The sequence below is a fragment of the Augochlora pura genome, chromosome 9 (assembly GCF_028453695.1).
Source record: "Augochlora pura isolate Apur16 chromosome 9, APUR_v2.2.1, whole genome shotgun sequence".
Classification (NCBI taxonomy): domain Eukaryota; kingdom Metazoa; phylum Arthropoda; class Insecta; order Hymenoptera; family Halictidae; genus Augochlora; species Augochlora pura.
Window position 1 is genome coordinate 4,912,668 of NC_135780.1, and position 26,001 is coordinate 4,938,668.

General features: G+C 35.3%; 1 protein-coding gene across 3 annotated transcripts in view; it reads left to right on the top strand.

Annotated features, from left to right (window-relative positions):
• The first annotated feature begins 3,327 nt into the window (after nt 1-3,327).
• The window catches only part of LOC144474922 (uridine phosphorylase 1), a 28,063-nt gene continuing 5,389 nt past the window's right edge, over nt 3,328-26,001 (top strand). The window contains exons 1-7 of one of the 3 annotated variants that reach the window (XR_013494797.1): nt 3,328-3,535; nt 11,417-11,567; nt 14,776-14,899; nt 15,635-15,796; nt 16,277-16,462; nt 18,585-18,917; nt 19,161-19,429. Coding sequence is in view for 2 of the 3 variants with exons in the window: in XM_078190326.1 (XP_078046452.1) it covers nt 3,532-3,535; nt 11,417-11,567; nt 14,776-14,899; nt 15,635-15,796; nt 16,277-16,462; nt 18,585-18,917; nt 19,161-19,343 (1,143 nt within the window). In the remaining variant the exon portion in view is untranslated. Of the gene's footprint in view, nt 3,536-11,416; nt 11,568-14,775; nt 14,900-15,634; nt 15,797-16,276; nt 16,463-18,584; nt 18,918-19,160; nt 25,067-26,001 lie in introns of those variants that run through there. The other 2 variants (XM_078190326.1, XM_078190327.1) reach the window with 2 other exon arrangements.

Here is a 26,001-nt window from a genome sequence, read left to right on the forward strand (position 1 = left end):
TTGAGCGTATACTTAAGCTAGCAATGATAATTGACGAAAAAATAAACGAAACTGGAAAGGATTACAAACTAACGAAACTTATGCTCTCACTGTTTTTAATTGAAACAAGTTTATTCACAACAGTACCTTAACTAAATATAATCGTACGGTATCACTATATTTCTAAGTTGGAATCGCAAGACAACGTTTATTGTGCCCTTGCAAAATACGGAGTATCCTTCCTGACGAGCACGTTTGAGAAAAAATGAGTCAGGCGTGCGGAACACAGCGGAAATTCATTGCGACAACCGAACTCGTCACGAACGAAGGATACTTGCTGGCAGGACGATATTGGTCCAGATGTATTACCGAACCCATCATAAACCAGCTCGCGAAGGATGGTTACAATAAAGTGTCGCTAATCAAGGAAATAAAAAAAAATGTCAAGGACATTCAACCTTTGATCAACCTACCACACTGATGATCACAACCGGGACAGTTCACCAATACGACCTACCATTACTCAGGAACCAAGAATATCAATTTCCCGTAGTCTTTCTGTAAATATGGATTAAAAGTCTTATATTTCCATGTACATACGAATTTATAATAACCCATTATTATTAACGTTATATATTCGATAACTATATTTGTTGTATTTAATATTTGCATAAGGTCGTTTATATTTATACTAATCGCTTTCTCTATTAGTCTGAAGTACTCCTCATTTAATTGTTCAATCATTTCTCGAACAGCATCTCTTATTTATAGATTACTATGCACACATTGTTGCTACAACTGGAAAATTGTTAAACTTATAATTATTTAAGTAGAATATACCGCTATAAAATTCTTCCAAATCACTGTAGAATCTAATTAATTTACATTTAAGAATTCGTAAATTAATCTTAAGAAAAAAAAACGCCCGATACTTCAACGACTTCTCGGGAATTATACACATACATATTACGCCTACACCTGCTCTCCGAGCCTAACCGTCAAGGCTGTTCTTGCAATTAAGGCGTTTGCTCTTCGATTCCAGCACTTTCAGATTCGTTGTGCAATATTAACTCGTTCTCAAGACAAATAGAAACCAGACGTCCTTACCGTTAATATTGGTCTCTTTCGAATCTTTACTTTCCGTTCCTACATTTTTTCCACCCTAAAGAGTCATAAAAATAAATAGAAAATTCATATGTATAAATAAATTTTTCTTGTCATTTCTGTTTTCTTTATTTGAATCCTTTTGCATTCTTAATGCATAAACTTCTCAATAGAAATGATGAAAGTTCTAAACTCCCGTTGGTATACATTATATTTGTTTGAACCGTTCGAGAGAATTCAAACTACTCGATCCTTTCAAGCCGCTCGGTACAGATTTCAAGCTTCTCAAATATTCGAGTATTCCCGACGGCCATAAAATGTAAGAACTCCTCGGGAATTACCGAATTCCAACTGTGCGCACCTGTCTCATATGTTTGATTTTCCTGAGCCCTTATTATGGGGTTCAGAAGTCGCTACGAAATATTCGCACGTACCGGTTTCCCACAATGGCCGCCGGCATGGAAGACACATATTTCCTAATTTTACAAAATCTTACGAAATGTCGTTCGCGATTCGAATTCTACACTCACGCTAACCAAGAGTAATAATCGAGCCATTAAAGCATGATCGAAGGAATCCGTGAGACGCTCACCGAAAATCGTTGCCTTCATTGCCAACGCCGTTGTACCGATCCTTGACGTTCGCTATTTATGGTTTCAGACGGGTTCCTTACTGTTTTCGTTACCGGTAGGTTCCAAGACCACTTTTGCACGATTTCATTAGTATCACGTGTTGCTCTTGCAATTGTTATTTAAATCCCCGATTTTTCAGCGGCCCAATTACCCGAAAACAAAGTGTCACTTAATCCCGGTACCCTCGGCTCGACACGACGCACTAACCCTCCGCGTACCCTACGTTGCCGAAGATCGTATTCTGCGACTATGTACCCCCCTCTGTCGGTGCTATCGATCCCGATCTCGCGATATCTTCTCTCACGACCTCTATTGAGATCGGATGAGACAACCTCAAGAGGCTTGCCTTTCGTTTGCCATTGATCTTCAATTATGTGGTGCAATTGTGATTTAAATGTGTATAATTTCTTCTATTAGACTTTATATTTCTATAATTTTTTTGATACGCTTTTGATATGTTGAATGTTGTATTATATAATTCAAGTATAATCCAACTTATAGCAATAGACAGTGGCAGCAACAGCAGTAGCAACATCAGCAGTGTTAAACATTCAGAGAATCATGGATAGCAAAATCTATTTTTGTATTATGGTTGGCCAAGCCATCATAAAGTAATATTAAAGCCAATTGACATGACTTTACTATGATGCTTTATACAAAGTAACTTTTTGTAACATAAAAAAAAGTGTGGTCCACCAAGAATAGATGCTTGTTTCAGGATGAGGAATAAAGACTAAAATCTTGTAAATTAAGCAAGAAAGTTGTTTACAACGAAATCCAAAGCTAGATTCGAAGAAACAGTGATATCTTAAGCTGAATCGTTGTTTGCAACTATACTCAAGGCTATATTACACACCTTCACATTACACAGTACAATGCAGGCTAGGTTTTAGATTTTAAACATTGATATATTATATCTGTTATTTAGCAATTGCAATTCTTTTCCAAGATAAGTTTGCATGTCATTCTTTTTCAATCTTGATTACACTAACTTTCTTTCTCATGCTTCCTTGTATTATTCCTTGATTACTAGTATAAGCAACATTGCTTTAGTGTTCTTATAATAGTAAACCATTAAGCTAATGATAAATTTTACAGAGATTCTTGTACGTGTTATCGTAGGAAGTAATAATAATAACTTTTCTACTTTAAGACCTTGTAGACGTTGATAGAATTGTTTATCTTGAAATAAAAATGTGTACAAATATTCAGTACTACATTAACCTCTTAGCTAACCTCTTAGATAAATGAATTACATCAAGAATGAATTACTTTGAAATTAACATCGGATTACTAAATGAAACAACCTGAAAATTTGTAATATACGTATATGATGCTATTCCGTCGATAAGAATTTTTAGAATATTTTTAGAGGTTATCAAAATATTTATTTGTGACAGGTTACACGTTCGATTCTGTTTAACTGTGAGTGTTATTCGAAGATTCTATGAAAATAATATCGCATATCAGTTGCAATTCAGAAAATATTTCTCTAGCGGAATGTGAGCAACGAGTATGGACCAATGAAAAAGTAGGCCGCCTAGCGGCGCATTTCTAAGCGTATAATATTAAGGCGAAAATGTCGTCATTGAGAAAAGGACGGTTCGTGGCGGGATGAAGAGAAACCGCGCGCGCGCTCGTGATACTTCCAGTCAGCTCATCGTTTCTGCAATTCTAGTCCTACGGAGGATCACCGAAAGGATTACATCTCTACAGTAGCGAGAACCAAGTTTTTCCTTGTTCGTCCGATATTCGTGGAACAGAACAACTTGTGCAAGTGTAAATATGAGCCTTTTGCTGGAGGAACAGGAAATCGATGAGTGAGTTTTCTGTCATTCCGATTTTATATTTTCTACGTTTGAGTTCGACCACTTAGTTCTTCCCCTTCAATGCGAAATAAGGGCTTGGCTACTCCTTAGCCCCGTTTCAGGGAATAACGTCGACCGCCGTGTGAGAATTTAGTTAAACGAATTGTCAATGACAACAAATAATTTGATGGATCAGTTTCGAGAAACATTCTGAAAGTTTTTTCTCGTTACGTTACGGATCGATTCCATAAAAACTGTTATAACTGTACTGAATCCACAAGTGCGTGCGATTTTGATGTGGGGAACTCTGTGAAATATTGATCTACGAATATAGAAATAATATGATTGGTAGATCATATTTGACGAATAGTTTATTACGAATGATATTTTATCCTTTGCATATGTTGTTTTACCGTTTTCTTTGTAAATATTTGAGAATATAATTAAAGCAGGATTTAAATGATATCGCGTAATTAATATCATATTCAAACTATTGGTGTAACAATTTTGCGAAAGTACCATGTTTTTGTGGGCATTTAATTTTTTGACGTTGCACCTATGAACATGTACAGCCTGTTACTCTACGAAAATTGCTAGTAAAACGAAAATATGTGTACACGACTGTACATTAAGGATCACGCTATTTTTTCGAGATATAAAAGTATTACAATAAACCGCACACAGATACGTTAGCATTTGTCCAATTATTGATTTGTTGCTACGTGAAATTATATTTGGCGTTGTCGTACTATACAGATATTTGTGCATTATGCGACATGTGTTCGTCGTGCCTTTATGCACACCGTATATAGGTAAATGTGCGCGACCGCATTCACCGAACATAGTAAAAGGAGCCGTGGTTCAATAATACCAATTTATCCTATGAAACGATTGTCATCATGTACTGAATTAGATCCGGGAGCATCATAGACTTGCTCTTTCATTTCCGAAAGTTAGAATCATTGATGACCTTGTATGTACGCGTGGATGAGAAAAACAGGATATACATATATAGATCATACTCTGAGGTAATGTTCAAAGTACATATTACGATATGCAAAGATTGTTTATTTATCAATTGCGACCGCGTTTTTATTTGTTTTATTTCTCGATATCTAATGTCATCCTTTCGAAACCTATTATTGTTTTATTACTGAATTGTACATTTGTTTTTAAAAGACTGTGGTCTGAAAATATAAAAATGTTGATGTGTTACCACCAGGTGTGTCTGTGGATACCTTTTGTGTCGCTTTGTTCGGGACTGGGTTCAGGTCTCGGGTGGTCTCGAGCTCTACGCATGAATGGGATATATGAGTGGCTTCGAATAAGGGTCGAAACACACTTACGTGCCAGTCACGGGTCGTGCTTGCAGCGTGCTAGGCCAACAGCGTTCACGTTAGCCGTGCGAGCGTCGTGCCAGGCAGGACCGATGAGATACTAAATAAATCTCGGGGACTGAAGTGTCTTAGACCGAGATTCGGCCTTCGCCTTTGCACTTTTCAGAACGTAAAAAAAGGACAGAAAATGAAGGATAGTTAATAACACACTGTTAACTATTTTTTTATCGGGACTTTTGCGAATGGAATTGTGAGGTTTTTATTATTAAGATGAAACTTAGATAGATAGGAACTTATTAGTAAGATTATATCAGTATAAATTGATCTTAAATACTTTAGGAAACCAGTGAAACGTCAAGAGACGAATTTTTAATTTTTCTGGTTTATTTTATTTTGTAGTTTGTAGCGTATTCCATTTCATAATTTATATGTATCGTAATGATTGTTTGATTTATAATGCGTCGGCTAGCTATATAAAATAAAAGTTAGATAAATACTTATTGTGCACGTATAACTGTATCATACTTTATAAATTACGCTTACTTTAAAATTAACGCATTCACAAAGCCCGTGTAAAAAGATTTACCATGTAAACAAGAGTCACAAGTGTGATCGATGATATTCGCTGTCTATTGTTAGCTGAACTACTTCTATTTAAGGACTGTGCTCAGAGCAGAAATCGATTGTTATTAAAGAAACTATCGGGATTACAGATCGTGCTTCCATTTTAAGAAATAGTTAACATCTTTCCGACACTTTTCGCCGCGGCTTTTTGTCTTTCGCGGGCAAGATTATGATGCTCCGACTATTTTGATCAAGCAACAAGTCAACGTCTGTCAGATTAAAACGTTTCAGATAAGTAACGGTAGATCAATAAAATACCAATCGTGCGTCAATGCTTCGCAGAACTTACAAACAGGCATGGAATATTTCCGATACCTTATATTTGATACAATTCGATGCGATATCACAATTTACGACCTGAAATCAATAATATTGATTTGGTATCGTTGCAATCACTTTCTGGAACAGATAACTGCATACTATTTATGAAGCTATTTTAAGCAGCAAAGGCCGCGTTTCTGTGATTGAAAACAGATTGAACTGTATATATAGTCTGTATAAAAAATGTTCATGCACCCTTTAAAACGGAATAATTTTTGTATAATTGGGTCAAGCGATCTAAATCTCTTTGGAAAGTTATGGATCTAAATCTCTTTGGAAAGTATAATGCACTTTATATTTATCGAATAAGACACATTAAATTTTTGTATTCAGAAATGAACAATTCAGAAGTTGATTACAGTAAAGTATTCTCAACTGTCTTTCAGCTTGTAGATAAAGATGCACAATTTGGGAATAGGTTATACGACTATTCGGGTCTTGCGTCTAGCTTTATAGTTGTCGAAATTGACAGCTATACATGTGTATATACATATAGAGAGAAACAATAGGTTCACGTGCTTGAGATGCTCCAAAGAAGCGGCCGTAGGGAGCTAGATGCGCGACGGGAGCCAGGAGGCGTAGCCCCCGTAATCTGAATGTTGCGTGCTGGTTAATTCCAAACTCTGCTCTACAAAATCAATAGAACCAGTACCTACTTATACAAGGGCAATCAAATACTTCACACGTAAATGGCACAAATATCGTTTGCGGCAATTGTTGCTGTATTTTTTTCGCGAAACTAGTATAATGTAAAATACCGAAAACGAGCGTGCATTTTATTTATGAGACATTTTATAAGAGACGAAATTTGTTCCGTTTTTATAGTCGTCGATTGTTAACAAATTATAAAAACCAGTCGCAAATCTCAAGGAATAGTATATTTTTTTCCTGAATTGTCCATCTTTGTTTCGAAGCCGAGGGACAATTAGAAAGTATTTACTGTAATCCGTTTAAAACCAGTTCTAACAAATTAAAATGCTTAAAGTTCTTGAAAATTGCCTTCTCTGCGAAAATGTCAAGGCTGCCCCGTCATTTTCAAATGGTACACATATGTACTCGGTACGAGTTTAGCTAGCTGTACTATTGTATTTGCATGTACCTTTTATACGAGTTTCATTCGCTGTGCAAATACTGTCAGCTTTCCATTCTTCCCCCTTCTGTCAATAAAACTTAATATAGTAGAACTTCATTTATATGAACCCCGGGGAGACAACTAGTTCACATAACCGGGTAGATTCATATAATAGGAGTCCGCTGATTATTTCCACTATTTATAACTTTTCCCTTCAAATAACCGGAGTACATTGTTCAGATAAATGAATTTAAAGGGAGGCAGAAAATTCAGGTGAAAATCATCGTCCAAATAAGATATTGACAATATGCATCTTATTAGTATTTTTTACGCTGATTCGAATTACGGGAATTTTTGTTAATTAACATCTTGGATTTTAACATATAAGGAACGTTACAAATTTTCGGCTGAACGATAATGATCGGCCTGTTTTTCTGTTTGTCGAAACTGTCGATTTCGTAATTGCTTTTTTCAAACCGAATCCTACATAATCCTCAGGAATTAACAGATTAGCTATATTATTCGCAATTGGCTTTCAAATTGATAATAAAACAGGAACGCTTCGACAACCAAACAAGACAAAACCATTTCAGATGATGTGTACTTAAAATATTGTTTCAAATAACATATTATTTTAATCCATAATTATCTTGGTAATCTGTGATTGCGGTTATTAGCTCCGAGTTTGGTTTATGCCGAAATCCTCGTTCTTCGAGATAAGAGAACCGACCGCACTGTGTTAAATGATTATCTGATAATAAGAAACATTACGCATTACACGGTGATCCGAGAATTTGCTTTATGTACCTAAAATTAATTTTTTCACGTTCCACGAAGTGAAATAATTCTTTACTTTAAAGTGACAATTACATTGCGGATGTTCGTACAAAATTTAAATGTCGGAGCCTAAATTCCGAGTTCTCAGTTGACGCATTGACGTACAGGGAAATGCGGGGGATTGGCTTGGATACTTACTGTTAATTCGATAATATACTGTACCGTGAGAAAGGAAATCGTGCTCCTTTTATATTATAAAAATCGATCCAAATATGATGGCTGAAACACGTGCCTGAGTTATCCAGAAATCTAAATTCCGAGAATTATCGCGTGACCAAGAGCAATGGTTTGGAAAAAATGGGGAGTTTGTTACCTCATTGAAAGGACCTTCTGTTTCGGGCATGGTTCTCGATAGCGGGTTAAGGATCACACAAAGGGTGTGACGCAGTGGTTCCCTGCTCACGTTCTCTCCAGGACTATTTAACTTGTCCATCGATATTAGGCTAGATTAAAGCATTTCTTGATTCGTCTCGATTGCGATGTATCTCCCTTATTAATTTTGCCACGTCGTTTATATTTTAGACAAAATTCAACCTGTCGATTATTTCTTCCCCTTCCTCCGAGGAGAACAATTTGATCCCGCTAATCTTTGTTTATCCATCATGAAGTTGATCTCTCCTCACCGCTGATTCCGATAACGTTTTCACAAAGCTCTAGATTTAGTTCGGTCGACTCTAATTCTACTTTCTTCGTATACATTGTTTGAAGATCCTCTTTCGTGTTCTTAAAGATCACATTTTCAATCCAATAGTTTAGGATTCTCGCTCAATATTGATTAAATAATAACATCATAATTGATTAAACTAAACATCATTAGAAAGTGAGAGCAACAACAAGAATAGAATCAATAAGTACGAACTCGTCACTAAGTAGAATATAAAATTTATCCTTATTGAGGGGGGGCTGTAAAAGTAAGAGGCTTTCATGATATCGCATGGCAAAGTTTTATGAAACTTATCGTTAAGATGTAGAGGGATTCCCGATTGAACCATCTCAGCGCGTTATCAAGCTATTACTTTCTTTATAAAAGAAATGAGTCTACTGATAGGGTTGGAGATACACTCCCCACCAAAAGCATTACAACACTTGCAGAAAATTGAATAAATTTGAGGAACCGATAGAATATTGTTATGCAGTCTTGTACGACTACGTCATCGATGAACAGACGTAGCCCAGTTTTACTGATTGGCTTGACCAGGTGAGCCTGGTCAGGGCCAGGTGAGCTCACCTATTACCGGTTAGCGTTTTTCGTTAATAACTCACAAGCAAAGCAGTGGATTGCATTTTCGCTAAGAAAAGATTACTCTCAGGTAATTTTTGGGGTAAATGACCTCGGGTATTTCCTATTTCTGGATTGTAACATTTTTCGGACACGCCGCATATATTTTGCAACAGCGGATCAGCAGGTTGACTTCCATATAAACTTTCCACGAGAGAACTTTAAGAAATGAAAACTTTCGCACACATCCGATAGGTTGTGGATACCACAGTATTGATAGGCACTTACATAAGCACTATCTAGAATAGCAACTTATGAATCAGCGCGGGTCCTCTTCGTACAAGTTCGACCAATAATGTACTAATATCGTACGTAACTTAGTTATTTGGTAAGGGGTGCGCGCGAGAGCACTCGGAATTTCAGATTTGATCGGGCGTGGCAAATATCGGGCGGGCTCGGGCGAATGCGCGACGCACGAACATTTTCGGATAGTTCGATTGTTTCGGGCAGTCCGAATTATTCGGGTAACTGCACTCTTTTCGGGAAGTTCGATACATTTAGTTGGTCCGATACTTTCGGTAAAAACTGATATTTCGAGGCTCGGATAGACGCGGTTCGTTATATAACAAAGATACTTTTAATTAGAAAAAAAGAGATGGTAATGTAACAATGTATTTATTCTAAGTTATTATGCAAAGAACACGAAATTGTTCAACATTTTCTGCCAGCAGTTACGTGCTTCTTGCAGTTATTATATTTCCAGATAATGAAACTAATCTTTCACTTGTGGTTTGAGTGGTGGATGTTTTAAGAAAGTGTTTTTTGCTTCTGTAAACAGTATTGGATATCTTTTATTATTTTTTCCACCAGATAAAAAAATCTGTGTTTCTATCACTAACATTTTCCCCGTATTTCTGTGTCTGCCCATACTTTTCTGCCCCCTATTTTCACCTATTAGGTATGGCGTCTCCCGCAATTATTATACTTTTTTTAATAACGTTCTCTTTTGTCGTAATATTGTTTGATATTATATATTTGATATTGATATAGTATGAAACGAGGTTAGATTAGATTATGCGGTTCGATACAAGAGGGCACTGAAATGCATACATGTTCTACAATCTGACCCTAATACTGGATTTATATTAAAAATATACATTATTATCATTATTATCTTTTTATCGTTGTTAGTAACAAATGAAACCCTCTTACCACATAAAACCTCTGAACATATGGAAGATGCGACACGTCGCCACGAATCTTACATGTTGATAGGTAAACGTAATAAAAAATAATAGATCATCGATTCATATATAACAATTTCCTTTTTCTAATACGTTTTAAAATCCAAAGTTTTTTACCATGAAGTGCACCGCATCTGTGAAGTGGACGACAAGAAAGTAAAGGCTTCGATGTGCGAAGTGTTCGGATCTCGTCGAATGTGTATCGTGTGAGCGTCGAACCTTGCAATGATCTAGACGGGATTAAATGCAGGATAAAACTGCTGAATCAGTATGCTAAACGTCAGCATATTCAATTATCGGAGATCCGGTTACGTATAAACGTTTATCTGTTATTTCAAGGAAGGCTGGATGCTTTTGTGCAATCAGCAAATTGACAAGCCCGAGAATATTGTGTTGCATGAAGTTGACATAGAAGCGAGATGTTTTTAGCGCGTGGACGTTGTTTCGGAACTATCGAGATTAGCTACGGAAGACGTTTTTTTACCCTCTTTTTAACGTTCCGATCTCGATAAAAGAAAGAGCGTGAATCTAGCCTTTTAAATTCGAGACTAAAAATTCCTTGTTTTTCGTTTTTTGCTGTTATAATTTTTTCGTTTTCTCGCATTAGCGGAAGTGTCGCCGACATTTCGCCCTCGCTGTCACGAACACCGAGCGGATCTCACGCTTTTCTGGTTCCCATTGACGGGAATACAATTTGGCAGTTACCCCGAAATCGTAGTTATGACAGGTTCGATCGATTTGAATCTTGTTTAGAGTGTATGCAATTTTACGCGTCGAAGCAAAGAAACTCGCGATCGCTCCTATCTCTTCGATAATCCACGGTATTTCTTATCGATAATCTTCCAAGAAATCCCCTGTTAGAAGACCGCACAATAAAAGTACTCACGCGTGGTGTGGAGGCACACAGCCACCGGGCGACCAGTTATACCGCTGCAGGTGCACGACGGCCGCGTGTGTTTGCGTGTGTACCTTGGCTGACGATCGTTTGGCACACAATCGTTGGTAGTGGGATAGCAATACTCGCGGTCGGGGGAGGGGGCATATAAAGAATCCACGATGTATCGCAGATTCTATTCGGGGACCGGATTGCCTCCGGTCGTCACCGTGCTCGTATACTGACGTTCAGTCGTGTAAACTTGACCGCCTCTGTCATTACATTGTTTCGCGAGAGACCGCGTCTTCGTGTACCTTGGAAGATCTCAAGTTTTGTGGGTTGTTCTGTTCTTTTTTTTTTTAAAGTTCCATTATTACGAAAAGGATCCCCACCGATTGGCAAGATGCCGATGTGCACGTGCGAACCGCAATCTTTGGATCAGGAGAACCATGTGTGTCCGCTGAGATCTATTGTCGAGAATAATGAGTTCGAAGGGAAACCAGATTACGCAGTTCGGTATGATTGATTTCTTTTTTCTGTATTGTTTCCGTCACGGTTTCACCGGCACACGTACGTTCCGTTCGGTCGAGTATGCGCGAATTTTTCTCGCGCGTGAAAATCATTGCGAGACTCGCCGAAACAGAGTCTGCAAGCACGAACGCGAGACCAAACGCCGGTACGTATTTATTTCGCGTAGCTCGATCGAAAGATAATTGTGACATCTCCGAAGAACTAATGTAAATTCTATTCGGTGTCGCTACCTTCGCCGAGATTTAAAACAATTCACCCTTTCTCTTTAATTGCCACGAACTCGTCGGCTCGCGAACTACGTAAATAGTGTTACAATTTACCGGCGTAAAAATGTGCCGCGTAAATTGAGGGACCGGTGTGTACATGTAAGTATGCTTGGTTGCATACTGTCTCATCCGCGCATACCTGCGTGTACTACCATATGTGAAAGGAATTCTGACAGCAATTATTATAGAAGTGAAAAATTAATCTACGAATGACTTATTTCCGTAATTTTCAAACAGTAACTGAGATATAAAAATAAAATATATTTCATTAAGACGAATCGATATATTTTTCGATTATAATTTGCTTTTTAGGTTTGACGGTACTACGATTATCCGGTCTAAGTGAAGCGACGATGAATGTTCGAATAATAGAACAGCTTCTTAGCGATAGCCTCAGATTTTATTTTTATTGATTTCTATAACAAGTGGTTTGCCTTAGATTAAGCTGGTCGCACGTGAAACGTAAAATTACGGAGAAAATTGAGTGAGCAGATACTGAAATGGTTAAAAACGAAATTCAGTGAAATTTGCATTATTGCTGTACACCCTTGTGAAACATGTAGAATATACATTTAAATCCGAGATATACTGACATCATGATTATTTGATCATGAATATCAAATTCTTTGAAATTACTCTGCCATTCATTCCGCACACGTGAACTGCGACTATGGTTATAATAAGGTACAATCCCTGCCGAATAGTTAATACTTTGCATTGCCATCTTCTGTTTGCGAAATCGTTTTTCAGTGAAGTATGGAACATTACGGAATTATTTTAATAATTACCTCAGCCATTTTACTAAAGATCTAGCTCAGACAATGCGTAGAAAAAAGATATATATACACATATATATAGTATATAATGTTTACATGTATAATGATTGTATGTAGCTAATTATTTACAAACTCGCTTGTCATTAGATCATTCAGTGGCCGTCGTGTGAAACAGTAAATGCGCGATATAATTCTGAGGCATATGTTTGACGCTAATGCGTTATGTCATAGGTACACTCCGGAGCAAAAAGATAGTATGAAAATATGCTTTCGTTCCATTAAAATTTTACCGACTAAATGTACTTGTGTCTCATTCCGATTTCGCATCTTTGCTAACGTGAATGTACCACTATGGGGTTAACCCTGTTCTTTTGTGCGATGAAAGGAAGTGTTTTTATTCTGCTATCCATTAAATTATTCTTTTACCCTTCTTCCTAGCATCTACGAGTAAAGAATGTAGAACTTCAATTTTTCCTACCATAAGAATCATTTAAGGCTTGAACTTTATCTTCCATAAGTCATTTACTAAATATTCCAAATATTTCTCTTCTTTAACTTCAAAAGCAAATTGAATTATATTAATAGACAATCCAAAGCTTCGTAATCGTCCAGAAATTATTTTTAAACGTTCCCTGTGTTTCTCTTGAATTTTGAGCCCCGTAACACATAATCCAGATACCATTCCTCAATCCAAATGACATAACTAACAATTCAAATGAACCAAATGGTGTAATCACTGCTGTTTTTGGAATATCTTCAGAAGCCATTGTCGTCAGAAAAGTGGTTGAATTTGCGAATTTAAAAGAAAAATCTTGCACACGAGGAATATGATAACGGCTGGAAATTAGTTAAATTAGAAAATAGTTACCAATTCAATGATCCGTAATCCCTACATGAATGCCATTCGACGTAATGATAACAAGATAGAGATCGAATTCGTTGCAAAGTCGGATGAGAGCGGCGGCAGCAGTGCCCTCGGAAGTTGCTGATAGGAACAGATCCTTACCGCCGGACTCCCGGCGACTATCTGTTGAGCCGCGTCGCGTGCCAACATTTATACCCGCGAACAATCGCAGCTTGGCGATAACAAGTAAATCATTAATTGGCCGCACCTCCTCCCTCCTCCAGGCCAGGGTTCACTGGCTCGCTTTGCGTTGATTGATGCGTTCTTGTTTTTCGAAAACGTAAAACTCTTTTTGCTAATTTCCAAATGAATTAATTCTGGATCTGTGCAAAGCATGCTAAACCCGACGCGTCGTATTCGTTAAATAAATGATAAATAAATTAATGTTCGTAAAAAGCTCTCGATATGATGCATTTCTCATTTCGTTTCGTTCCGCTTCGTTTCGTAGTTCACTTTCTTCTAACAGCAGAATATTGGATTCTGTTAGCGTTGATATCGATTTGCCAAACGATTTCTAAACAGTTCCGAACTGTTTGGAAAGTTGGGGATTTTTAAGTGTGGCAGGCGATTACAGGTCGTGTCGCTTTTTTTAAAGAACAAGAATAGTTTCCTAGAGAGATCTGGCCACGGAGCGAGGAAGGCGGGGTGGCGCCTTTCGGTAAAAGGACCGTGATCGATCGTTCAGCACTTACCTCGGAACCGTCGAGGTAAACGTTTCTTGGATTGACTCAAAAAAAAAAGAATTGCTAACACACACGTTAAATAACATTTAGATCGACGTGAACTTTGCATTTATGGAAAGCACATCTTAAAAGTAACAAAATGTTGTACGATCCTCCGACACTAATTACAATTAATTTTCAAACGATTTTGCAAGAAATAAAGCCAATCGTAATCATCCACATTCATCGTAAACATAAAACATTGATTTGCCACTGAATGCAAGCATGTGTAATTGGTACGATTTACTCAGTACAATTTTATTAAACGAGTATTATAATAAAAGATAGGATACACGAGCTGTAAACCTATAAAACATTTCTATAGAGTTAATACAAATAATCCTGATTACATGTAATATAAACTAATTAATTTCTGTTCCATATTAACAGCTGGCAGCTAATTATCGTTTATCAACTAATTTTCCTATACTATCGAACCCGTAACGTAACGATAAAAAACATGTTTGTCGATGAACAAAATATTTTCCATTTTTACTAAATTCATTCTGTGTTGTATGTTTCCAGTTACACAGATGGATCTGTGCGACTTCGAAATCCAAACATCGAGCTCATGGATCAAGATATATTGTACCATCTTGCTCTGGGAAGCGGTTCCCATGATCTCGTCGAAATGTTCGGCGACGTGAAGGTAAACAACAAATAATCAGCCTTAGACGCACCATTTTCTTGCATTTTGCAAGTTAACCCTTCGAGGCTAAATCTTGGCATACTGATCATATCATCAGGACTTATATTGGGATATTTTTCGATTTTTGGGATTCGAACTCCCGACTCAAGGCGCGACTTTCCGGTTAAATTTGTCCGATCTTTTCAAATGTTCAGGTATCACGTGCGTCGTTGAACTGACCACGTGATCACTTCGAGTTTAGTCGAGAAAATTCCGGGAAACTAGGGTGATAGCTAACAAACATCCGAGAGTAAGGTACGTTTTGGGCCCAGGGCAGAAATTGCTGAAAGTCTGAATACTATACGTATTTATGACGCATAGTTACACGATGTACTCTCTCGGCTAGTGTAGCAATCCTCTCCGGAACGCCGACAAACAAAAGTTGGAGAACTGGTGTGGACATATAAACTTCAGTTTGTAGACATTTCAGAGACAGAGTGCGACGAGGGAGACGCCCCTATTTAGTAACCCTGCGCTCAGCGCTTAGTTAGTCCTTAAACAAACAGACGCGTTAAACGAGCAGACACTAGACATCTATTAGAAAAGTGCACACGAGGGTACGAGTCGAATTAGATGTTAATCCGTGAATTAATTAATTACGAAAATAGAGCGTTTTGCAGTTCCTAATCCTTTAGCAGCATTAATTCCAACATGTATGTTATGTATATTTGGAAATATATGGTTATTCTGTTTCAGTTCATCTGTATGGGCGGGACACCGAAACGAATGGAAGATTTTGCTCACTTCATAATGAAAGAAATAGGTCACAAGCTTCCTTCCGGAACAACGCTTCTTGACATTAGCCAATATTCGTACAGATACTGTATGTACAAGGTTGGACCGGTGCTTTCTATTAGCGTAAGTATATGTCACGTGAAAAAAAAACGAAAACTATTCGTACTGCTGCATATTAGATAATCAAATGAGGAAAGAACTTCTCACATAAATCAATTAAGAAGTGTAGAATGTAATGCGGCTGGACAATGATACGATACATTTCTACGCGTTGATGACTATTAAAGTGACGTAAACGACAGTAAAATTAACATAAACTAAAATAGCACTTGTGAGCAAACCTTTGCACTTTTCATGCTGTTTGGATGATATTACATCTGTAGAGACTTTACGTTCACATATATCAGGCTTCGATCTATTTTAAATAATAAATTTGACAAACTAAAAAGATTCTAGGGTTTGTAATCATATTGTGTCTTATAAATAAAGTATTGTACAAAGAAGATTCTATTTTTTAATTTAGAGATTCTTAATTTAGAGATCTCTTAAGATTCTAAGACATACGTATGGAATGTTCAAGACTTTCGTTTCTCTTTTGTTTAGCACGGAATGGGTATCCCGTCGGTCGGAATTCTCCTCCACGAAGTGATCAAGTTAATGTACCACGCAAAAGTGAAGGACCCTATATTCTTTAGAATCGGTACCTGTGGTGGAATCGGCCTTGAGGGTGGTACCGTTGTAATTTCCGAAGAAGCGGTCGACGGAATGCAGAAGCCTTACTTAGAACTGGTAAGGCAATTTTATGGAATCTCTGAAAAAAACGTTTATGAGAGGAGTAATCATCTGCAGTCGTAAGACGGACATTACAGTAACACAAAAGTCTTTTCTTTCGGAACACACGAGTATATCCCGCAGTATGTGGTTAACGCAAACAAATTTTTCGAGATTGTCAATTTAATTTAAACAATTCAGAGAAATCTAAACAATTCTAAGGTTAATACGTAACAAAACAATTTAATGTAGAATATAATTTTGCACTTATCTAGTTAGTCTATGCATAATTATGCATAACATTAATACAGATTTTTAATGTACAGTTTTTATTAATATGTATAACAATGTATTTTTCTTATATAGTCGCAGCGATAATAGAATGAGTTGAGTTACACCTTAAGTATGAAATAACTAAATGTAATCCAAATTACATCGTGTTTGATTTTATCTTAATCAAAAATGTTTGTTGGAACTATATCATGTTTAATCACATTTTAATCGTAAAAATATCAGCAACATGTTTAAAAAATTCAGTTTTAAAATGCTTTAGGGATAGTACCGCGTCATTCATGGTAGAGCAAAATTACGACATTTAGGGAGACGTTTCTGTATATCTTCACAATCCTAAGGATATACTTAAAATTTTATACCTGAACTATAATCGGGTTTCCACTTGCCGAAATCCCCCCCATAATTTCCGCTTATCTAATTGAATTTGAAAGAAACGTTTGACACATATCTGTACCGCCATCAAGTGGCGTAGCTCGTTAAAGTATGCTGTGGACTTAGTATGGCGCGCTAACTGTCAAAAATACTAGAAATTCGTCAACTTTGGACACGCATAACTATTTAACAAATGAATTCCTAGATTCAGGACTTCGATTTTTGGACTTTTCTCAACAAAATGCATCGCAATGTACACTGAAAAGTCAAAGAAATATGATCCCCCAAAGAAAAGTTAAATCTTTTTCTTTACAATTTTTACCGTAACACATTTGCATTATCTTGAATCAGTCATAATTGAAATTAACTTTATAACCAACTAGGGTAGATTGGTCTTCACCTCGCGTAAAAGTAAATAACGTCCATCATGTTGTTTTATATTTGACAGCACCAGTTTGAACCCACCAAGTTTGAAGTCACCTAGCGGCAAAAATGTGAAAGCCAGGTTACGTTTACGATATCTCCTCATACGAGAACCAATCTTATTAAACTTGGGTATCATTCGAAAGCTCATATACGATTTATATAATGAAAGTGCCTTGAAAATTAGCGAATACTGCGGGCCTGCTGAGATATTAGTGAAGTAAGTTTCAAATTAGGATAGGATAGTCTCCAACTTCGGTAAAAGTATACGCGGCAGCGTTTGTCGTTTGTACGCTACCGCGTATTTCGATGATGATAATAATTGATAATAATAATAACTAAAGTAGAAGTATAAAAGTAAACTTTTATATTTATCGCGTGCAATCCGAATATATAATAAAAAAATACTGTTATCAACAAGGTATGTTATTCCTAGTTATCAAAATTTGTTTAGTTTTCAATCCCCAATCTTAATAGGGGTGCACGGGTAGTCTGTGACACCTAGATGGCGTGTATATTCAGATATAGTTATGCACATTTTTGTTACACAACGTTTGCGAAAGCTAAAATTTATGTTTAGCCAGATTGCAGGCTTTTTTCCGTGATGTGACAGTCGAGAACCCGTAAATACCCTAACTTTATTCTACTGTGTCGACATATCTATTTTCGGCAAAAATCAGTGTTTAAGGGAAGCAGCTTTAACACTTTACATGCCGCGCGATTTTATGAAAAATTTTCACGGAATGCCGGCGCTTTTTTTCTGGTTTAAACTGCTGTTTTACAAATAAATGAAATTATAATCAAATCATAGTTAGTAAATCAGCAACCAATTGTTACGTAAACTTCACAGATATTCAAATTTAAATGCTGAAAATATTCGTAACATTAAATAAAAATGCATGTAAGATCAAAGAATTAACGGAAGAGTAAAGAAATCAAGTGTTCATGTTCTTTTTCTGTTTCTAATAATGATATTTTGAGTATATGAGTTTATTAAAAATTATCAGACGATATTCAAATACAATGATTAACGAGGAATTTAATTTCACAGCCGGTATTAGGGAAGATGGTACGAAGACCAGCAAAGCTGGACCGACATTTGGCTCGTGAATTGAAGGCACTTGCGCATCGTGAGGATCCCTACGAGACCGTTGTCGGTAAAACCATGTGCACTTACGACTTTTACGAGGGACAAGGTCGGCTGGACGGCGCATTTTGCGAGTTCACAGAAAATGATAAAATGGATTATTTAAGCAAACTGCACAAAGCCGGTATAGTAAATATAGAGATGGAGAGTCTTTCCTTCGCGGCCCTAACGCATCACGCTGGTATCAAGTCTGCTGTGGTTTGCGTGACGTTACTCGACCGTCTAAAAGGCGACCAGGTATATATGCATTTTACATACTACGCGTATTATATAAATGTATAAATGACAGATAAACTAATAATGTTAAGGATCGTCGCATTACATTTTCTAAGAGTGTTATGTTTAAATGCGATTGTGTTCTTTAAAAATTGACAGGGAAGGAGATTAAAAGAACGAGTTGTCTATAATTTTCTCTTGGATGCAGCTACCATCAGTAATTAAAATTCATACACTAATATTACTTTAATTATTATTGTGCAGGTGATGGCACCGAAAGAAGTTCTAGATGAGTGGCAAATACGACCGCAACAGTTGGTCGCGCGTTACATAACTAGATACCTCCAACGAAAGGGTCGCCTTTCACTTGAAGGCCACGGATCGATGTGTGTCAAGAGTCCGCGTCGGTTCAAGTTGGTGCAACAGGAATCGGAAAACTACGATTAAATGACGACGTATCGCGAAATTCCTAGATAACCTTCTATTAACGTTGATAGTAGTAAAGCGCAGCGTCACGGCACAATGATGGATAAGTACGTACAAATTTGTTCGATTTTACTCATCTTCTACTAAAAGTATCTGTACACTGTTTTATGTATTCACGAAAAGATATCCCAGTTTCCAGAAACAGATCATTGATCTACAAAAAATGTTGAACATTTTTCGTTTATAAAGATGATATTATTTTCATTATTTACTTAAGTATACAAATATAAATTATTTTCTCCATTATATAAATTATTACGTACATAAATTATTTTCTCCATTATAGTATATACAAATTTGGAGAAGTAATATTTACGCATAAGTATTCATGATTAGTGTTTAATAGCAAAATTATAACCAATATATGCTATCTTTTGAAGGGAGTATTTATTTACTTCGTACATGATTTTAAAGTTACAGATAAGTTTTAGCAACTTAATATTTCTCATGAGTTTTATAATTATTCCAAAAGAAAAGCTCAGAGTATCGCTAATTATATTAGCATTATCGTACTCATGCGATAACGGAAGTACAAAGTGGAAAGGTATTAATTTGAGCAATAGATTCGTTCGACATTTAAAAATATTTACATGTCAATAAGTAATAATTTTATTAATTTAACTTATAATCTATTATATAATACGTATAGTGGATAACTTTCTGTTTGCATCATTATTTACTTACAATATACCTCATTATAATACTGTGATGGTATTTATGGAACTAGATTTTCACCTAAGATATACCGTAACACAGTTTGTTAACATGAATCATAAATTACATTTTGTCTTTTTGAAGTTACCATTTACTCTCTGTAAAGTAATCTTGTAACTTAAGTTTTATAAAATCTCACACCATATTGAGTACCATAGAGATCATTTGTAATTTATGACATCGCAACATTTTGTGATATACTATTGTTTCATGTACCTGATTTATCTTTTACTACTAAAGATAAGTGCTCTATCCTTTTCGAGTGGCTTCATGAAGACATTAAAAAATTTTTGGGTTTACTTTTCGATTTTAATTGTCCATCCAAGTTCTGGACACTTGGTACACTAAGTAATCTCTAAATTAATAAGTTCTAATAACATTACATTAATGTGTTTGATACCATGTGAATCAATGATGACTTATGATTACAACATATCAACAGAATAAATTCAATTAATTAAATATGATCTCGTTTACGAACCTAATATACTATAAATAATGTAATCAATATATTAAGAAATTCACCGCCATTAGTGGTTCACATCGGTGTAAATACTATATTCCAAGCTTTCAATTAATATTTAAACTGTTGACAAAAATTTAAAAGCTTCTGCAACAAAAAAAAAGACATGTAAGCGAACGTTTACCAAAGCATATCTACAATCCACAATAAGTGTTTTTTCAACTGAATTTTAATTTCGGAAATGTGTGCTATAAAAGAGGCTTAAACATGTAAAGTTTATAAGATGCGAATGAATTTATTACTCAATATACTATTTAAAACAAATACCAAAGTGTACATGTTGCTACGAAAATATTACTGGAGAAACTTGTAGGGATTTACCCCCACAGCCTGATCTATCGCGGATCTCCCTCACACCCTACTACAGTGATGAAAGGTACTGGATCTGACGCAATCTGACGAAAAGTGATAGAGAGGGAGTGGGGGTCCGTGGCGTTCCGTTGCTAAGCGCTCTCCACTTCACGAAATTCCTTTTCTAATATTTTTCGCCAGATCGTGCCAGACTCGGCACCTTTCATAGCGACCATGTTCCACAGGATATACATACATATTTAATGACCATTCGGTCTCATATCTATTATCCATTGTATTTCTGAAAAATTTTATTTTGAATATCAATAACAATTAATACAAAATGTTCATATATTCATTGACCAAATACTTGTTATTTAAAATGATGGATATATCTAAAATTACAAAAAATCTTGTGTATGTGAACATTAAGGTTTTACAATGAATCTTAAAAAACGATTTATTCTATGTCCATGGTGTTCACAGCATTTTTAAATTTGTGAACTCACTGTACCATTGAGCCATGTTTCAATGGTATGTGAATTATACACTACATATAATGGTAAAATTCCATGTGCTAGTAATGAATAGCTGCAGTATTGCATTCCAAATAGTTTAGAAATAGTAGATGCCTTTCAACCAGTTTTTATTTGTGGAGCAATTGAAGTTCGTATAAACAACTGTGTCATATATGCAGAGTTTTCCATTTAAATCAATCTTGCAAATACATCCAGAGCTATTAATGGTGCTGATAAATATTCCAGATCAAAATTCAGTAGCGTTTTGGATGACAAAATTTCAACTATCTTGCAATATGTTGCATTATTTATGTACGGAATTGGTGTGGTTAGATAGACGAGGGGGTGTAAAAGGTCGGCCGGTAGGCCAGCCTGAACATACATACGAAAAAAACATGAATATACAACGAAGCGTAGAAGATTGTAGCGTAGTCGGGTCGGCTTAATGGTCGGCCCTTACCACCCCCTCGCCCGTCAAAATAGCTATCGATATTGAATTAATTATTACTTGTAACATGGATAAAGATAAGTAATATTGTATTTAAAATAGCTTTTGGGCAATCAATATCATAAATAATTCTGAAGATATCCTCAGGAAAATTGATTTAATGGGAAAGCTTGTATGTGGATCGATCAGAAACGTATGACTACTTCATATCTAAAAATAATTATGACCAGATTGGAAAATTTTAAAAACACGTTGAAAAACAATTCAGTAAGTTTTACTTACGAACATTCACTGTGCTGGAACTCTGTTCTAGCATCAAAAATCAGTGTCAAAAATGAAGTAATCTAATAAAGTGAACAGTCTTCAATCCTTTCTCGAAATTGTACGTTATTAATATGTTACATAATATGTCGCAGAATCGTATAAACTAGTAATGACTTCGTTTTCACACAAAATGCAAAACTGGACGTGATACTTTGTAAGAAACTTAAATAGAAAAGTTAAAGTAGACAAATGTTACTATACCATACAGTTTTGGGCTTTATTCTTAAGAATTCTATGTCACACGCATATTTTTAAGTCATAGGTTTTTGTATACTAACATAATTTTGTGATGAAATTGTGTTCACTCTTGTTGTCAAAACTGAAGTAAGATTAAATAGTCAAATGTTGACTAAGAACGAATAATTATTTTCGATTTTAAAAAACGATATGATCTTACGTACTGTTGAGAGCAAGAGTTTCAAACGATGTTTCAGTAGGATTACATAACTTTTATTAAATAGGATACGCGGTGCATGAACGTATTATAAACTTTAGTTTTGCTATTGACTGGAAGAGTTTGGTTGATGAGAGTTATTCTAATGATACAGCGAATGGAAAGCATTAATATGTCATTAATTGACATGCTTAGAAATATTGTATTCTGTAAATGTGTTCAGAGATAAACGCTTGTCTTACAGAGACAAGCCTTATGTGTGTTGCAAGAAGATTGAACAGACTTTCATTATACACTACCGCTACTGATATTTCGAAAAATTATATGAATTTTTTATGCAAAATAGAATATAAAATGCTAAATATATATTACTGATTGGATGTGAGATTAATTTTATTGATTATCATATACTATATTTGTCCTGTTCACTATTGCATCAATTCATTGTTGCCATTATAATTGATAGGTAATAAACAATTACAATCGACGACAGGTCTAAGAAAAATAAATTATCAACTGATAGAAAGCATAAATAATTATAGTAATAAACAATGGCTTCAAATATTTGCAATTCATTACATTATTTGCAATTGTTACCCTCTTAACGGTTATAACAAATAAAACGAAGACAACACTTCACTTTGCATTTCAGACTTATAATCGAAAAATTGCTACATATTTTATAATTTATCTTGCCCTGGGTGCCAAGTTTTTATTTTAAAGAAAACATAGAATTTCACTATAATGTTATGTTAGCATTTTCCGAAATGGCAAAGAAGTGATGTTAAACTGGCTACGAAATCGTTCTTTTTATTCAAACGTCCAAATACTTATCATCTTTTAATGTCACAGAATACGTTCAAACCTTACCATGTTTTACGTTGATTTCACTTAACTAAATCTTTGTATAGACTCGATCTATGTACAACATAAATAATTCGAATTCTTCGAAACGGATGAGAAAATCTCTTTGATAAATTATACGAATAATTTTTCGAATAAAATTAATCGAATTTTAATTGATCTGAAAAAGATGGTAAGTATTTCTTTGTTTTAAATAATAAAGCTTGAATATTGATATTTATTATATTTTATACTTTAAAACGTGGAACGCACAATTTGCAGTTTAATGTTTACTACACAACTTTGACTATGTAAGAATTCACTGCAACTGTTAATGAATCGTTGTTGGTATTATATGCATAGTTCAGACGAAGTACCACGTGTTCTTCAGTATATTTAATATATATATTATATTTTTGTGACTACCGATTCCAGTGTTGTACCATGTTTATTGTAGTGTAGCTGTTATCAGTAATGTTATAAACTTGTACCATATACCCTCACCAAAGTTGTTGAGCGTCGAGTTAAATATCTCTGTTAAAAATATTCGTAGAGTATGAAATCGAGTCAGTTTGAAATATATTTATTATATTGTATTACTTAAACAACCTGAGAAGGATGCAACTCGTTTTAACGGATAATAGAAAAAAATCAGAAATATTCGACTGTTCATGTGAACGACGGTTAAAAAATAATAAACTATGAGAGCTATATGAACTTAATTAATTAAAAAGGTATCACAAATGATAGAAAAGCTGCAATAATAATGTTGATCATTCTTGAAATATTGGTTATTGTAATATTTGCAACCAAATTTTATGTTTAAATGAATTTGAATTAATTAATTCAACATTTTGTATTTCTGAAAATTGTATTTAACCATACTATGAATTTAAATATAAAATTCAAGGTTATGAATCGATTTCAATACTCTGAGAACAGCCTAAAAATTCATAAATACAGATACGTAATTTAAGGATAATAAAATTTGTTGAGTTAAAATGAACATTCTTATTCATTAATAAGAATAGGGAATAACCGCTGTACAAAATAAATACGTATATATGTTGTAAATTATACAAAGATGTAATTTACACATTATAATGTGTTTTCGTACTCGAAATATTGTTGTATGTCAACTATGTTACAGGGAAATATTACATGCATATCAATGGTGTGAACGTATGTTCATTTCATTCTCCTAATTCAAAATATCGTTGCGAGTCTCGCATGATTGAGACAAGCGAAAAATTTTAGTAATTGCTGAAATATGTTTTTAAAAATTTCTTACACAAATATAATTGTCAATGAAACAATTATTAACAGATTTAAGGATTATAAGAATTCAAAATGACAGATTTCTTTTTTATAAAATTATCCTTTTGAAGAGCTGAAAATTGAAAACATTAACAGTATTCGGTAATAAATTTGTAAAATACATGTTAGAAATTTGAAGCCATGAAATGTTTTAATATAAATTTAAATAACTTTAAAAAAGAAATTTTTAATTGTGACTACCGCTGTTGAAAAGAATTGCTGTTATTCACGATTAACTTTTAAACTTATTAATCTTTAGTTCTTGTAAAAAATTGTATTTTCTGTGCATCCTTAAATAAATCTTGTATTATGTGTGCAAATATTTTGGTATTAAGTCAGTACGCGACTCTAAAACAACGCGTTAAAAAATCTTCGCAACGCTATTATTTCGAAATAGCCTATATTTCTCCAAAAGGATAAGTGAACAATTGAAATTCATTTGTTAGCAATTATGAGCAATTTCGGGCCATTAAAGAGCAATTTTTTTAGCTATGTTACATTAATATTGATTAATATAGTAGTTCACTAGCTGACCGTTTCATATGACTATCGTAACACAGCATTTTTTTATACAGTCGGTAATTCAGACCCTGAGACAAAAAAATAGCATTCCATAAAATGTTTGTAAGGACCCTAAATCTGTGGTGACATTAACTAACTTGCAACGGTAATTCTAGTATTATATACAATTCGTACGAATTGTCTTGTGCTGTTAAATCTATTTCTACACGATCTCCTTCTATATACCATTCGTAGTAATGGTGGCTCATCGCTTCCTCGTTTATCGATACGACAGTTTCCTGCACGATCATTCGACACTTTCGTTTCGAACTTCGCGGGTTCGTCTGCAGGTGGTTTCGGGAAGGTCAAAGCCCGCCATTACGTGATTCCAAGGGGGTTATTAAGGCGCAATTCTTTAAATATTGATTTGAAAGTGGGTTGCAGTCGGTGGGCGGAAGCTCGAGGAGGGGTTGGGTAGAAAGAAAAAGCAAGCGGAGGTTAGGCGAACGAACGAGATGAGATGAGATGGTAGACGCGAAGGAAAGATCGTCTATTATATACGAAGGGCGCGGTCCGCTCTCTATGGATTTTTTCTGCCATTAGAAATGCGGCAGACTTCGCGTATAAATTTTTAATTACCAGGTCATTAAAAGTTTTACGATCTGGTGGACACGCTAACGTTCAACTTAGCATTCAGCTTCTAATATGCTGATAATATACTATAGACGATAATATACCGAAGATTC